The sequence below is a fragment of the Danio rerio genome, chromosome 9 (assembly GCF_052040795.2).
Source record: "Danio rerio strain M-AB ecotype USA chromosome 9, GRCz13ab, whole genome shotgun sequence".
NCBI classification, from domain to species: Eukaryota; Metazoa; Chordata; class Actinopteri; order Cypriniformes; family Danionidae; genus Danio; species Danio rerio.
Genome location: NC_141029.1, coordinates 55,137,328 through 55,153,438, shown reverse-complemented (window position 1 = coordinate 55,153,438; position 16,111 = coordinate 55,137,328). Strand labels below are relative to the sequence as shown.

At 38.7% G+C, this 16,111-nt stretch overlaps 1 protein-coding gene and 1 long non-coding RNA gene across 5 annotated transcripts in view; both read left to right on the top strand.

The window, feature by feature from the left end:
* Positions 1-16,111, top strand: part of LOC147835447 (uncharacterized) — a 479,758-nt gene that overhangs the window by 436,006 nt on the left and 27,641 nt on the right. The gene's annotated exons all lie outside the window — the stretch shown is intronic.
* The window catches only part of map3k13 (mitogen-activated protein kinase kinase kinase 13), a 120,005-nt gene that overhangs the window by 86,903 nt on the left and 16,991 nt on the right, over positions 1-16,111 (top strand). For all 4 annotated transcript variants that reach the window (XM_087268467.1, XM_087268465.1, XM_087268468.1 and 1 more), the window contains 7 exons: positions 3,694-3,885; positions 4,147-4,305; positions 6,547-6,705; positions 8,520-8,628; positions 11,466-11,575; positions 11,762-11,878; positions 15,834-15,977. In XM_087268467.1, coding sequence (XP_087124593.1) covers positions 3,694-3,885; positions 4,147-4,305; positions 6,547-6,705; positions 8,520-8,628; positions 11,466-11,575; positions 11,762-11,878; positions 15,834-15,977 — 990 coding nt within the window. The remainder of the gene's footprint in view (positions 1-3,693; positions 3,886-4,146; positions 4,306-6,546; positions 6,706-8,519; positions 8,629-11,465; positions 11,576-11,761; positions 11,879-15,833; positions 15,978-16,111) is intronic.

Genomic DNA, 16,111 nt, shown 5'->3' with positions numbered 1-16,111 from the left:
TTTGTCACGGGGGGCATGCAGGAAATGTTCCGCAATGAAAGAGAAAGTGCCAAACTGCAGTTAAAGTCCAAAAATTAAGAATTTGGCAAATAATTTGACTACTGATGTCCATGTAAACCACAGGTGTCAAACTCAGTTCCAAAAGGGCCGCAGCTCTGCACAGTTTAGTTCCAACCCTAATTAAACACACCTGATCAAACTAATTGAGTCCTTCAGGTTTGTTTGAAACTACAGGTAAGTGTGTTGGAACAGGGTTGGAACTAAACTGTGCAGGGCTTCGGCCCTCCAGGAATTTAGTTTGACACCCCTGATGTGTCACTGTCTTTCTCCTCTGCGTCTGTGTGTTTGTTTTGGCTCTGTGAAAATCAGCGCGTGCCCTAATGAAAACTCCAATTTTTATGCAAATCCTTCTCTCTTTCCCTACCCCGACACTCCCCCCTAAACAGAGCTGGACACGCCCACTTTCCTGACTTTTTTCAAACTAGAGGTGTGAAAACACCTTGCTGAGGCAGTGGGGTTTCATGGCCCTTTAAACAGAGCATTTTCACAGTATTCCCTATTTTAGTTTGGTTGGAATAAAAAATCAAAATTTATAAAAACGTTAAGAACTGCTAAAGTCAATATTATTAGCTTCCTTAATTTTTCTTGATTATCTCCTGACCAAACTAAAACCCAAAAACTGATATACTGCCATCATGGTAAAAACTAAAGAAATTAGTTTATTAATAAATTGCTTAGTAGTTTTAATAAGTAATTTAATTATTGTTTAAAATCTTCTCTTAAACATTAAAATCTTTTCTTAGGGAGCTTTCACATCTGTAGTTCGCTTCATTTGGTCCGGACCAAGGGCAATGGATGATACATTGTAGCATTTTCTGCCATCTTTGGGTCGTTTTCACACCACACTGCTGGCTTTGGTTCGAACCAGTTGAAACAAACCAAAATGCAGTCATCTGACAAAATCCACATCTCTCATTGGCCAGATGTTGTTGAATATATTTCCTAAACTGCTTATTGATTGGTCAGAATGCACATGCGGGAAAATGCCAATGAACTCCCGCAAGTAAACAAAACCGGCAGACACAAAATGTCGTTTTATACTCTGGAGGGACGACTGCGCTGACTGACTGTTTTCCTGCTTTAGACAAACTATACATTTCGAGAATGAAGCGAAGCTGCGGTTGGAAAACAGTGTTTAATGCATTACACGTCACTTCAGGAGGAGGCGTGATTTAATTTAGCTAAACCAGGGTTTTTCAAAGTCTAAGACAGTGGGCCTCCCTTTTGACACAACTTATCCATTGGCGCCCCCCTCCTCCCAAACACGCACGCACACACACACATGCACGCACACACGCACACGCACGCACGCACACGCACGCACATATATATATATATATATATATATATATATATATATATATATATATATATATATATATATATATATAAAGACACAGACAGACGTCAGACTGTTAACTCACTTTTATCATCATTTGCATGAAAGTGCAATTACTTACAGAGTAATAACAAGCAGGCACGTGCACACATAGGGCTCAACCTGTGCAGAGCACATGCCCTTTTTAGTCTTGGATAGAAAATGCCCTTCCAAAATGATCAAAAGTGCCCATGCAACGCAACACACCCTCGGTCCCGCCTTTCAGTAGGCGCGCAACAACACCACTCTTGAGTACTTGCGCGACAACACAGCTGATCAGAACGCGTGCGACAACCAAGAGCCCTGGGAACGGAGTGAGGCCACCGCGTAAGTGGATACACCTGCGGTGCGCACCTGCTTCGGATCCCACGGAAGGAGCTCTGGATCATAAAAGGAGGAACGAGGGCAGAGGAAGCCGAGAGAGGACCGGGCCGGACATATTTCACTTTTGCTTTCAGTTTGACGACAGTCTCCGTGAGGAGCTGCCATCCGTTTGTTTTGGTTTAGACGGCAGCCTCCGAGAGGAGCTGCCGTCACTGTCATTAATAAATCACTTTAAAACTGCTTCGGTTCTCCGCCTCCTTCTTCCCGGCGGGAGAGGGCCGTAAACTTCATTACAGCTTTAAATCGGGGGGGTCTCAGAAACCGACCCATTGTATTAGCAGGCATTTACCTGTATTGGCGGGCTTGCCAAACAGAAGCGAATTCACAGCTATGGCCCTCTGGGTAAAAAAGGTTTTCTTATATTTGAAGTATTATTTTTTTTTGCTTTGTTTAATTAAAACGTTTAAATATAATAAAAAATACATATAATAATTAAACTTAATAATTATATTTTAATTATATTATATTTTTTCCCGCGCCTCCCCTGACATGCTTTGGCGCCCCCCAGGGGAGGCGCGCCTCACACTTTGAAAACCCCTGAGCTAAACTAATGACTGATGACATGGTCATCTTGCGGAAATATTACCAACGATCCATCAGGTAATGTTTTCCCCTCTCTCTGTTGGTAAAGCGCTGTCAACAAATATTTTTCCTCCATATCCCATAATGCACAGCGCATCAGCCTATGGCAGCTGGATTAGTCTAAAAGGCGCAGTACTTTTTGCGATTGGACCTGTTTTAGTAAGAATCAAATTCTCACCACAAACGAATCGCTTCAGGGTTCGTTTGAAAGCTTACCGAGACCTGCTTGAAGAAGTGGTCTCAGTACGCTTTCAAACAAACCCTGAAGCGGTTCATTTGTGGTGAGAATATTTTGTCCGCTTTTGGTGCGCACTCGAGTACGATTGCTGCATTCACACCTGCCCAAACGAACCGCACCAAAAGGAAAAACGAACTCTAGTGCGATTCAATCGAACTAAATAAGGCAGGTGTGAAAGCACCCTTAAACATCACTTATAATATGTAAATAATTAAAGGGGACCTATGATGAAAATCATCTTTTGTAAGCTGTTTGGACAGAACTGTGTGTGGGTATAGTGCAGGGGTCACCAACATGGTGCCCATGGTGCCCGTCAGGATCACATGTGTTGCCCGCAGGCCTGTTCTAAAAATAGCTCACCATAGCGCCACTTACCAGTAAGCTTTATCTAATATACAAGTAATCATTTAAAAATGTAAATATTTGCAGAGATATATAAATATCATTAATTATTGATGAATATCATTAATTATTACCAAAAACACAAAGTATAATTAAAAGTAAATTGAGCAAATTTGTTATTTGAGAAGTGTTAATCAAACTGTTAGCCCTCCACGTTAATCGGTACCCAAGAAGTAGCTCTCTGTTTCATAAAGGTTGGTGACCCCTGGTATAGTGTGTCCATTTTTCAGGTTTCTTATTTTTAACACTTTTGCAACAATTTCAAAAACTTATTCGTCACATAGACATTATGGGGGATTGTGTGTAGAATGTTGAGGAAATAAATGAATTTAGTCCATTTTGGAATAAGGCTGTAACATTAAAAAAGTGGAAAGTGAAGCGCTATCAATACTTTCCAGATGCACTGTAAAAATAAAAAGATCCTTGTAATCTTTAACCAAATTAACCTCCCCTCTTCAACATCATCTCTTATCTGAGTGATATTGGAAGGTGTGGTCAACCTGTCAATCACATGAGATCCACCAATAGCAAAATACATTCATCCAATCAGTTCTCCATGCACAAAATCAAGCCCCGCCCTCAAAATTACAGTAAAAGAAACCACCTTTTTTGTTTTCATGACCTTGACTGTTGTGTGTGGTGTTTTCAGGGGTGTGTGTACGCAGGCCCCGTGTTACTGCATCATTATGGAGTATTGTGCACAAGGGCAGCTGTATGAGGTTCTCAGGGCCGGCCGGAAGATCACACCCTGCCTGCTGGTTGACTGGGCTTCAGGAATCGCCAGCGGCATGAACTACCTGCACCTCCACAAGATCATCCACAGAGACCTCAAGTCACCAAAGTACGGGTGCTTTCATACCTATAGGTTGTTTGCAATCATGTGGCATGAAATTCAAGGGACAAATCTTTAAAATATGTCAGTGTCATTGTTTCTGCCTCAAGATGCACACTATTATTGTGTTTTTTAAGTCAGTTTTGATGCTTAAAACCGTAATTCCACCAAGGCCTATTCCTGGCACACATAACTTAAAAAGCAACTATTAACAATCTTTTTAATTATTAAAATGTGTACTCTTATAAATGGCGTTGTTTTCTCTTGCAGTGTGCTAGTCACTCAAAATGACAGTGTGAAGATCTCGGACTTCGGCACATCTAAAGAGCTCAGTGATAAGAGCACCAAGATGTCGTTTGCGGGTACGGTGGCCTGGATGGCTCCTGAAGTCATCCGGAATGAGCCGGTGTCTGAGAAAGTAGACATCTGGTGAGTGTGGATTAATGCAGCGTCATTCAGTGAGATTTAAGTGTCTGGATTCCAAAATGCATTAGAATGTGTTGCTTTTATAAAAAAAAAAATTTAGATTTTAAGCATTTTTACCTTATATTATGGACAGTGGTGTAAAGTAACTAATCACAAATACTCAAATTACTTTAATTGAGTAGTTTTCCTCAAAAATTGTAATTTACTAAATGTGTAAATTAATAAATGTGTACTTTTACTCTTCCTTGAGTACATTTTTACTGCAGTATTGATAATTTTACTTCACTACTTTTAGAGTTAGAGCCGGGATTCAAATCATATATATTTTTTATATTTTATATATAATAAAACATATTTTTATTCTATTATATTTTATTATAATTTAATATATTATATTATATTATTTTATATTATTGTTACATTCTATTATATTATATTATATTATATTATATTATATTATATTATATTATATTATATATTTTATTATATTATATTATATTATATTATATATTTTATTATATTATATATTTTATTATATTATATTATATTATATATTTTATTATATTATATATTTTATTATATTATATTATATATTTTATTATATTATATTATATATTTTATTATATTATATATTTTATTATTTTATATTATATGTTTTATCATATATCATATTGTATTGGATTATGTATGTTATATTGTGTTATTTTGTTATATTTTATTATAGTATATTTTTGTATTACATTATATTGTTTTATTTTATTATATTATATTATAAAGGGCGTCACAGTTGCGCTGTAGGTAGGGCTGTCGCCTCACAGCAAGAAGGTCACTGGGTCGCTGGTTCGAACCTCGGCTCAGTTGGCGTTTCTGTGTGGAGTTTGCATGTTCTACCTGCATTCGCGTGGGTTTCCTCCGGGTGCTCCGGTTTCCCCCACAGTCCAAATACAATGTGTGTGTGTGTGTGTGTGTGTGTGTGTGTGTGTGTGTGTGTGTGTGTGTGGATGTTTCCCAGAGATGGGTTGCGGCTGGAAGGGCATCCGCTGCGTAAAAACTTGCTTGATAAGTTGGCGGTTCATTCCGCTGTGGAGGCCCCGGATTAATAAAGGGACTAAGCCGACAAGAGAATGAATTATATTATTATATTATATTATAATAACAAATATATATATATATATAATACATATGTTGTGCCTTCTATTATTTTCTATTATAAGCATTTTATTAAAAAAAAATTTATTTCAATTTAATATATATATAAAACTAAAACTAGATACAATTATAGTTATTTATTTATTTTAAACATATACAGATTTACTTAACAGCAAAGTGTTCATTTTGAATGCAAATTTTTATTCAGTTTAAGTCTGTCAAACTTGAATCTTCTATTTCTCTCAGCTGTTGTCATTTCAAAATAACTCCTATGGAAGATGATGTAATCGCATCCCGCATCTACTGTGGACCAGTTACTTTTTACATGTGTGTGTGTGTGTGTGTGTGTGTGTGTGTGTGTGTGTGTGTGTGTGTGTGTGCGTGTGCGCGTGTGTGTGTGTGCGTGTGTGCGCATGTGTGTGTGCGCGTGCACGCGTGTGTGTGTGCGTGCGCGTGCGCGCGTGTGTGTGTGTGTGTGTGCGCGTCATGCATAACACACAAAAATTAATTCTGATTGGATATTTACCAAAATACGTCCTTCAATCACATTATTGTCTGTTTTTTTATTAGTTGACAAAAATGTGTGTATAATTTTCTTATAGTTGTCATCATCATTACTTAATTATTATTTAGTTTTTGTCGGTAGAAACTTGTTCGTTACAAAAATATGACAAATTTTTCATCAATGAAATAACACTGTAACAGCACTCAAATTTTAGACGTTTTTAAAATTTAAGTAATGAAATTCCAGCATTGTGACAACACTAGGGGGCAGCATTTGTTTTCTCATTCACAATGGGAAACTAGAACTTCCGACGCACACATCCAAAGTGTAAACAAAGCAGCGTTCAGAACCATTATCATTAATCACCACTCAAGAAATGTAGCAAAATTACAGCCGGCCTCTTTATTTATTTTTGGCTTGAATTTTTTACTTGCTATGCCACTTCAAAATGCCACTTGCGCTCTTTTTCATTGCTGAATAACCAATCAGAGCACTCACTTCAGCTTACACTGATTCAACACGTTGAATTGGACCAATGAGATAACCTAAGCTTTAAATGTTTATTTGTGTGTGTGTGTGTGTGTTTGCAGGTCGTTTGGTGTGGTGTTATGGGAGCTGCTGACTGGTGAGATCCCCTATAAGGATGTAGACTCATCTGCTATTATCTGGGGTGTGGGCAGTAACAGTCTTCATCTACCTGTGCCGTCCACCTGTCCAGACGGCTTCAAGATCCTCATGAAGCAGACCTGGTGAGACTCCACATCTATACATTCGTCTGTGCTGTGATATCCACTACCTGACTAAAGTCTTGTCAAGGATCCCAGTTGTAAGAGCAACAAATAATAACTTGACTTCTAGTTGATCATTTGGAAAAGTGGCAGAAGGTCGATTTTTTTTTTCTGATGAATCATCTGTTGAACTGCATCCCAATCATCACAAACACTGCAGAAGACCTACTGGAACCAGCAAGGACCCAAGACTCATAGAAATCAGTCAAGTTTGGTGAAGGAAAAATCATGGTTTGGGGTTACATTCAGTGCCAGAGATCTGCTGAGTGGATGATCAACATCAACAGCCTGAGGTATCAAGACATTTGTGCTGCCCATTACATTACAAACCACAGGAGAGGGACAATTCTCCAGCAGGATAGCGCTCCTGCTCATACTTCAGCCTCCACATCAAAGCTCCTGAAAGCAAAGAAGGTCAAGCTGCTCCAGGATTGGCGAGCCCAGTCACCAGAGATGAACATAATTGAGCATGTCTGGGGTAAGATGAAGGCATTGAAGATGAATCCAAAGGATCTTGATGAACTCTGGGAGTCCTGCAAGAACACTTTCTTTGCCATTCCAGATGACTTTATTAATCAGTGATGTGAGTCATGTCAGAGATGTATAGATGCAGACCTCCAAGCTCATGATGGAGTCAGACACAATATTCATTCTGTCTCCACTGCAGCAGGACTTTATATTCTATACTGGATATTAGAGCTGTTCAATGACAAGACTTTTGTCTAGGCAGAGTCAGACCTTACTGTCCTAATTAAAAATTAATAATCAAGACATGATCATATTATCTGGTCAAATAAGCATCATCTCGAGGTCTTTGTCTTTCACAAAAGACACTTCTGATACCAAATGATCAACTAGAAGTCAACTTATTATTTGCTGTTCCTAAAACTTGGATGGGGACAAGATTTTTCTCAGGTAGTGTATAATGAAAAAAAAACATCATGTTATTGTTTATGGAATCAAGCTACAAATAAGTAATTATATTAGTTTTATATAATTATATAGTAATTATATAAGTAGTTATATACATGAGGTTCATTCATTTGGGCTGAAACTTTAAAAAAAAAAATTTGTTTTCCAATTCCCTACTTATGCCACAGCCATGTCACCCTGCAGCCCAAGAACGGTTACTCGCTACAGCTAAGCAGGGCTGAGCCTGGTCAGTACCTGGATGGGAGACCACTAGGGAACACTATATTGCTGTTGGAAGTGGTGTTAGTGAGGCCAGCAGGGGGCGCTCAACCTGTGGTCTGTGTGAGTCCTAATGGCCCAGTAAAAGTAAAGGGGACACTACACTGTCAGTGGACGCCGTCTTTCGGATGAGACGTTAAACCGAGGTCCTGACTCTCTGTGGTCATAAACAATCCCATGGCACTTCTCGTGAAAGAGCAGGGGTGTAACCCCGGTGTCCTGGCCAAAGTCCCTCTATCGGCCCTTACGATTATGGCCTCTTAATCATCCCCTTCCACCAAATTGGCTCTATCACTGTCTCTCCACTCCACCAATAGCTGGTGTGTGGTGAGCGCACTGGCGCCGTTGTCCTGTGGCTGCCGTCGCATCATCCAAGTGGATGCTTCACACTGGTGGTGGTGTGGAGAGACCCCCCTCATGATTGTGAAGCGCTTTGGGTGTATGGCCATACACAATAAATGCGCTATATAAATTTACATTACATTACATTATACTATGTCCTAAAAGTACTGTATGTTTGCAGCTCTGTTCTGAAAGAAAGTAATATGGCTTGTTTGTGATTAGTATTATTATATTTCCTGTAGGCAAGGCAAACCTAGAAACCGGCCGTCTTTCAGGCAGATCCTCCTGCATTTGGATATCGCCTCCGCTGATGTGCTTGGGACGCCACAGGAGACCTACTTCAAATGCCAGGTCAGAAAAACACACGCGAGTCATCATGAGATTCATTTGCAAACCACTCTTGAGTCGATTCAAAATTGCTTCCAAATCTTTCTTACATTTCTGAGTTACTTGTTTTGTTGTTACAAAGCACCTAAAAGAGTTGAGGAACAGAACCATTAAGGAACTTTTGGAATTTTAGATTTTTAACTAATTTAGTGATCCCTTTAAATCAGTGTTTGGCTGCAGACTTGCACCTCCAGGCTTGCACGCCCACGCAACCGCACTCCCTCTGCAAGTGACGTCATTTACAATCGCCACCCGTGTCCGCTTGCATGAAAGTCCTTCGGTAATTTAACTTAAGGGTGTCCCTGAGGCGGAAAAATCTCTGAGGTAACGGATTTCATTAAGATCTTTGCAACAAACTTCTTATCCGTCACCCTGACCAAAGAACATAGAATCACCAAGAGGCGACACTCTAGTGCAGTTTGGGAAATAGCCACTAGATGGCGCGGCGGCCATTTTGGAATGAAAACTCCAATAGAACAACAGCATATCATAAGTCTGTAAAATAAACTATTAAAAGTGCTGATGATTGTGATAGTAAGTGTTGTATTGTCGTCTTTCAGGTTGTATCTCAGCTTTAATGCACTTTTTAAATAAATAAATAAAAAACAAAGCTGCTGCTCGCCATCGCAACAGCAAAAACATCCGATGGACAGCCGAGCACCCCAAAAATGGCTGAATCCAAGGTTGTTGCTGGGCGCTGCTGTTGCAATGGAACGTTCTATTGAGTGTCATTGAGGGTCTGTCAGGTTGTTCAACGCAATTGGGCTACTTAGAATTATTTCACAACGTCGACACTAGCAACATAAATGAACTGGAAACTTACTTTTTTGGATATTTGTGTTAATTCCAAGTGACGTGACAGGTGCAGGTGTCAATTGTAAATGACGTCACTTGCATAGGAAGCATGGGTGCCTGAGCGTGCAAGCCCGAGGCTGCGTCCGAAACCGCCTACTACTCAGTAGCTACTGCATTTGAATTTAAACGTACTACTCGGCCGTTAGAAAAGTACGTACTATACAGTATGAACGTGAAAAGTATGAATGGAATTCGGATGTACTACATCCGCCATTTTGTCATGGTCATGTGACCTACCTGCGTCAATTGCGTCGCTTTACTCCCATTCATGACTTTACTCCCATTCATGACTTTATTACAGGGCATCATGGGATAGCACAGCATGCATGGGATGCGCACTCCATAATCTCGCCAGAAGTAGTAAGTCATCCGGGTACTTCTCGCATACTGATTTTCGAATTTTATTAATTCAGACATACTACTCGGCTCGCATACTGATTTTACCGTACTATATAGTATGGAAGTTTGCAGTTTCGGACGCAGCCCGAGAGTGTATTCATAGAATTCGAAAATCAGTGTGGGAGAGGTACCCGATGACTTACTTCTTGCGGCGAGATTCTGAAGTGTGCATCTCATGCACGCTGCGCTATCCCATGATGCCCCGCGAGAAAATTCATGAATGGGACTGAAGCGATGCAACTGACGCAGGTACGTCACGTGACCATGACAAAATGGCGGATGTAGTACGTCCGAATTCCATTCATACTTTTCACATTCATACTGTATAGAACATACTTTTCTAACGGCCAAGTAGTACGTTTAAATTCAAATACAGTACCTACTGAGTAGTAGGCGGTTCCGGACAAGGCCCATGTCTATTTAACCGAACACACCTGATTCAGATCATCAGCTTATTAGCAGAGACTGAAAGAGCTGTAATGGGTGTGACAAAGGAGACATTCCAAAACATGCAGTGCTGGTGGTTCTCCAGGGACGTGGTTGAGAGACACTGCTTTAAATGATGGTCTATGGAGCTATGAGTAGGCTGCGCGTGCAGAAATCTGCAGATTTTTAGCCCATCATTGAGTCTGTTTTTTACTTGTGTAAATTTATATTTCATCATTTTAAAAATATTTTCACTAATATTATTGTGATATAATAATAGCAGTATTAAAATGTTCATATGATTTATTTACAATACAGTTTGTAAAGTCATATTTTCTGTCTTTTAGTAGAGATATTATATGAGAGACTCGCTTTGTTTATCAATTAAGTGGATCTAATTGGATTTGCATTGTAAGCATTAAATAAATGTTAAAATTGTATATAATTTTTTATTTCATATATTAAGTTTTTCGTTATGATACTCCTAAAATCATTCCGCATAAATCCGCTGGTTTTTGTACAAAATTATCCGCATAAATATCAAAAAACGTCGGCAGATTTTGTCTGGCCCTAGCTATGAGCCACATTTTGACTTAACATTTGTTTTTATATTTCAGATTTTTAATTATTATTATTATTATTATTTTATTGTTTATTATATACATTTGTATTATTTATCTGGTGTATTTTTACTTTCTTTAATTTCACTATTAATTATTAAAATAACTATATTTTCAGTTAGTTGCAGTTGTAGGTTTTACATCTAATATTTGCACTTTGCATTTTAGTTACTGAGCTTTTTTTAGCAGTTTGATTTTTATAATATCCACACTGTATTTAAAATATATTACATAGTTATACTATTGCTCAAGCCCCTTTTTTGATTTAGTTCTGTTCTGTTTTGTTCTTTGGTTTTGATTTAAATTTATTTATTAAAAAAGGAAAACGTTGAAATGTCTGGTTAAACATTATATTCGCCATCTCAGTCTCTAGTATAGATAAATAGCAGGTCGTATACAGCCACTGACTTGGGTTTGTTTTGTGGCCTATTGTTCTGCTTCTCAAACAACTTCTTGGCTAATGAATAATTAAATGAACAACAAAATAATAATCTGTGACAGACGGAGTGGCGAGAGGAGGTGAAGAAACATTTCGAGAAGATCAAGAGTGAAGGCACATGCATCCATCGGCTGGACGAGGAGCTGATCCGCCGCAGAAGAGACGAGCTCAGGTATATATTAACTTCAATTAATTCATTTAATATATTTATTATTGTATTTTTTTATTTAGTTTTTGTATATATTTTTGTTTAATGAATTCTTATGATTTTATTGAACTCATGCCTGTGGTTTATAAATAAACTTTGACAGTAAGAGCTCATGCTGTGTGTGTTTCTCACTGCCTCTGTGTGCTTCAGACACGCTCTGGACATCCGAGAGCACTATGAGAGGAAACTGGAGCGGGCCAATAATCTGTACATGGAGCTCAGCGCTATCATGCTACAGCTGGAGGTGCGCGAGAAAGAGCTGCTCAAGTGAGTTCCTCAAGCTTTTCAATTATTCATTGCAGTAAGTAGAGGTTTCGTGCTAAAAAATAAGGTGTGTTTTCAGTAAACGAACACAAGGGGCAATCATATTGCATCAGTTTTTCTTTATACATTTGAAGTCAGAATTATTAGCTCCCCTTTTAATTTTTTTTTCTTTTCTAAATATTTCTCAAATGATGTTTAGCAGAGCAAGGGAATTATCACAGTGTCTGATAATATTTTTTCTTCTGGAGAAAGTCTTATTTGTTTTATTTCGGCTAAAATAAAAGCATTTTTTAAAATTTTTTAAACACCATTTTAAGGTCAATATTATTAGCCCCTTTAAGCTTTACTTTTTCCCGATAGTCTACAGAACAAACCATCATTATACAATAACTTGCCTAATTACCCTAACCTGCCTAGTTAACCTAATTAACCTAGTTAAGCCTTTAAATGTCAATTTCAGCTGTGTACTAGTGTCTTGAAAAATATCTAGTCAAATATTATTTACTGTCATCATGGCTAAGATAAAGTAAATCAGTTATTAGAAATGAGTTATTAAAACTATTATGTTTGGAAATGTGTTGAAGAAATCTGCTCTCTGTTAAACAGAAATTGGGGAAAAAAATAAGCAGGGGGGCTAATAATTCTGACTTCAACTCTATATGCTCCAGTATAGCTCATAAATTCCAATGTTCACCTAAGGACATCTGACTAAATCCTGTTAAATCATAAAAATGTAAAAACAAAAAACAAACAAACAATCCAATAGAGGTGTGAACCTACACTGGTCTCACGGTTCGGTTCGGTTACGATTATCATGCCATCGATTCGGTTCAATTCGATATCTCGGTGCATCACGGTGCATTGATGATGCTTTTCATATAGTTTTATATTTTCTTAACAGCAGAAGTTCTTGTATTAAAATATATGAATATATTTATATTTATATGCTATTTGTTATACAATTGTCATTTAATACAAACAGTCAGATATATAAACTGTACCTTTAAACAACACGAGCATTTAGCAAATAATATAAACAAATATAAATATCCAGCTCACTTTCTGATTCTTGTCTAGTTCTCTTACACCTCTTTGATTGGTCACACCCTCAACAAAACGGTTGCGATTGGCTCTTGCGCGCTGCACTCTTCAGATAAGTGACACTGATAGGCAACAGCTGTGATCACAGCAAAGTCAAAGCAAACGCGCGAATAGACATCGTGCGGCGCGAATCTGCGAATGGCGTGGCGCGGATTAAACATTTGCGCGTTTGATGTGCTTAATGCGCATTTCGCGTGAATCACTCGAGTTCGAAAATCTGAACTTCAGCGGACATTCGCGCCGCGTTAACCAATCAGGAGCTTGCTCTTGTGGAGGCGTGATTGTGAAAGTCTCTGAAAGGATGTAGTAGACTCAGACACGGCCCTAAAAGTATCGACGCTGTTTATCATCCTTCATAAAGCACATAAACACTGTTATTTTCTTCATAAAATCCATGTTAGCCCTTTAGCTATGAGGCTAGAGTCACGGGGCAGACAGAAGCCCTGCCCATTACGCGAATCCGCGTCTGTTCTGAAGTGAATTTGACGCGCAAATGAAGCGAGTTTAACGCGCGAATGAAGCAGGGTTTGACAAGCGCGAATGAAGCGAGTAACCTCAAATGTTCACGCGGCTACTTACGCGCGAATAGCGCGATTTATCCGCGCGTTCCGCGTCTGGTGTGAACAGCATTAGAGCGTTGTAAAAACTCGCACTCGCCTCCCTCGCGACAGAGCGCATATGAGGTAAATGACGTCAGTAATAACCGGTTATGATTATTACTGAACCGATACCGAATTGTCCGTGTCTGCATCGCGGTGCACTGAAGAAACGATTAATTTTGACACCCCTACAATCCAATGTAATATTCTAGTTATTATACTTCCAATATTGAAGTCTCTGTATTTAATAATTAATAATTGTTTCATCAGTTAAGTGGAAGAAATTAAATACAGCAAGAATCCAGTTTAATAATTGAGACATGCTGTCACACAATAAACAAAAAAAAAACAAGATACCATACTGCACTGAATTCTTTTTCACCCAGCACAGGCTCGTGGGAAATGCATACCTCTGCCTACATTTTTGCTGAACGTAATATACATAGCTCCAGGAATGTGTCTGTGCACATTTCAGAAGACAAATCCACTAGAGGGCGCTTTCTGCATTTTTGCGAATCTGAAATGTGTAACTTGTGGTACGTTTTGTTGTACATTTCTGATTCGCCGTTCTTCTTGTACACGTCTAGAGGACAGCGGCACTTGTTGTACAGATCAGCGAACCACTGAGCTAAAGTCCTCTTTAAACCCAACCAATAGTGTTTTCAAAAGCAAACGGGAGAGAAAAGTGCACTGTGACCACATAGTTTTACCTTGATTTTACATTGCTTTTCTCTCTTTTGTGGAATCATGCTTCACTGGACTCAAACCTGAGCGCTCTGCAGCACAACAATGTAAAGTTTTAGCTACCTAGCAAACTGGCCACACCAGAAAATTTGTCCATTTGGGGATAGATAGGTGACAAAGATGTTTTCAATTACAAATCATAGACAGCGTTGTTATTTTAACAATACATACACTCTTAAAATGTATAGGTTATTTTAATCCAGTGTTGGGTTAAAACCAAAGACTGTAAAAGATATAGATGTAGTTTTCGTGAAGTCACCAATAGGTTTCTGAGGGGGCAAATGAAGCTACAAGTGGGCGTGGTCAGTCATCGCCATTTTGTTCACATGTCATTGCACCGACCAGGGCATACTAAAACAAGGGCAAAGATTCGGAGCTACAGACGCCTGCTAGCATTTTACTTAGACTGGCTTTTCTTTGGGATAAACGCTTAATACTTCATTACCTGCGACTCGAGAGCAAACTGATCACACCGGACAATTTGTCCATATGGAGATAGATAGGTGCCAAAAACATTTTCAATTACAAATCATAGACAATGTTAAGTTATTTTAACAATACATTCACTCTGAAAATGTATATTTTAATTCAACGTTGAGTCAAAACCATAGACTGTAGAAGATATGGACGTAGTATTCGTGACGTCACCCATAGGTTTCTGGGAAAAGCAAATGAAGCTACAAGTGGGCGTGACCAGTCGTCGCCATTTTGTTCACTCGTCATCACACCGACCAAGGCATACCAAAGAGGCGGAGCTACAGATGCCTGCTAGCATTTTACTTAGACGGGCTTTTCTTTGGGAGAAACACTTAATACTTTATTAAGTTAAGTTTTATTAAGCAAACTGACCGCACCAGAAAAGTTGTCCATATGGAGATAGATAGGTGACAAAAATGTTTTCAATTACAAATCATAGACAGCGTTAAGTTATTTGCGCTAATTATTGATTGTTGTGCAAGAACTACACGAAAATAATCCTTTATTCATTGATAATATGTCCCTGTACATATTATTAGCGTGAAATGGAACAAAAGTTGTCGTCATCATACTGCCCCCTAGTGTTTATTTACCTTAAAGCTCCCATTAAATGTATGTTAAACTACTTTTTTTGCGGTTTCACATAAAACGTAGGCTGAAGCACGTATTTTCAATGAGCCTGTTTTGTTTATAGTGAATGTACACTACAGATGAAGTGCGTATTGTATAGTAGTTATATTGTAATATGCAATTGTGAACATGCATGTTAATTTGTGTGTCTCTCTCTCTTCAATCTGTTTGTTTATTAGCATGAAATTGCAGTAATGAGTCTGAACTCTGACCTGTCAGTGCCTGAGTGCTGACATCTCCCTCAAACTCTCATTAAATCTAATCTGCTTTAAGCTTGTCTTGACTCTGCAGAATATTACTGACCCTTATTTTCTCTGAATTAGCACACAGTGATCATCCCGTCAGATCGTGCACACATCTGCATGTCTGCTTCAGTGGTTTGACAGTTTTACATGTGTTTTCTGCAGGAGGGAGCAGGCCGTGGAGAAGAAGTATCCGGGAACGTACAAACGCCACTTGGTTCGGCCCATTGTGCGACCCAATGCTGTTGAGAAGCTCATAAAGAAGAAAAGCAGCATGAACCACAAACCTGGGACGCAGCAGCCTAAGAGGTGAGATATCTGCAGGGTTCATGCAGTCATTTGAAAAACAGAAAAACCCACATGGTTTTGGATAAGTTATGGCAATTAGTTTAACGAATATCTGTATAGTTGAATATAGGTTAGTTGTCTTTAATTCTTTTCTG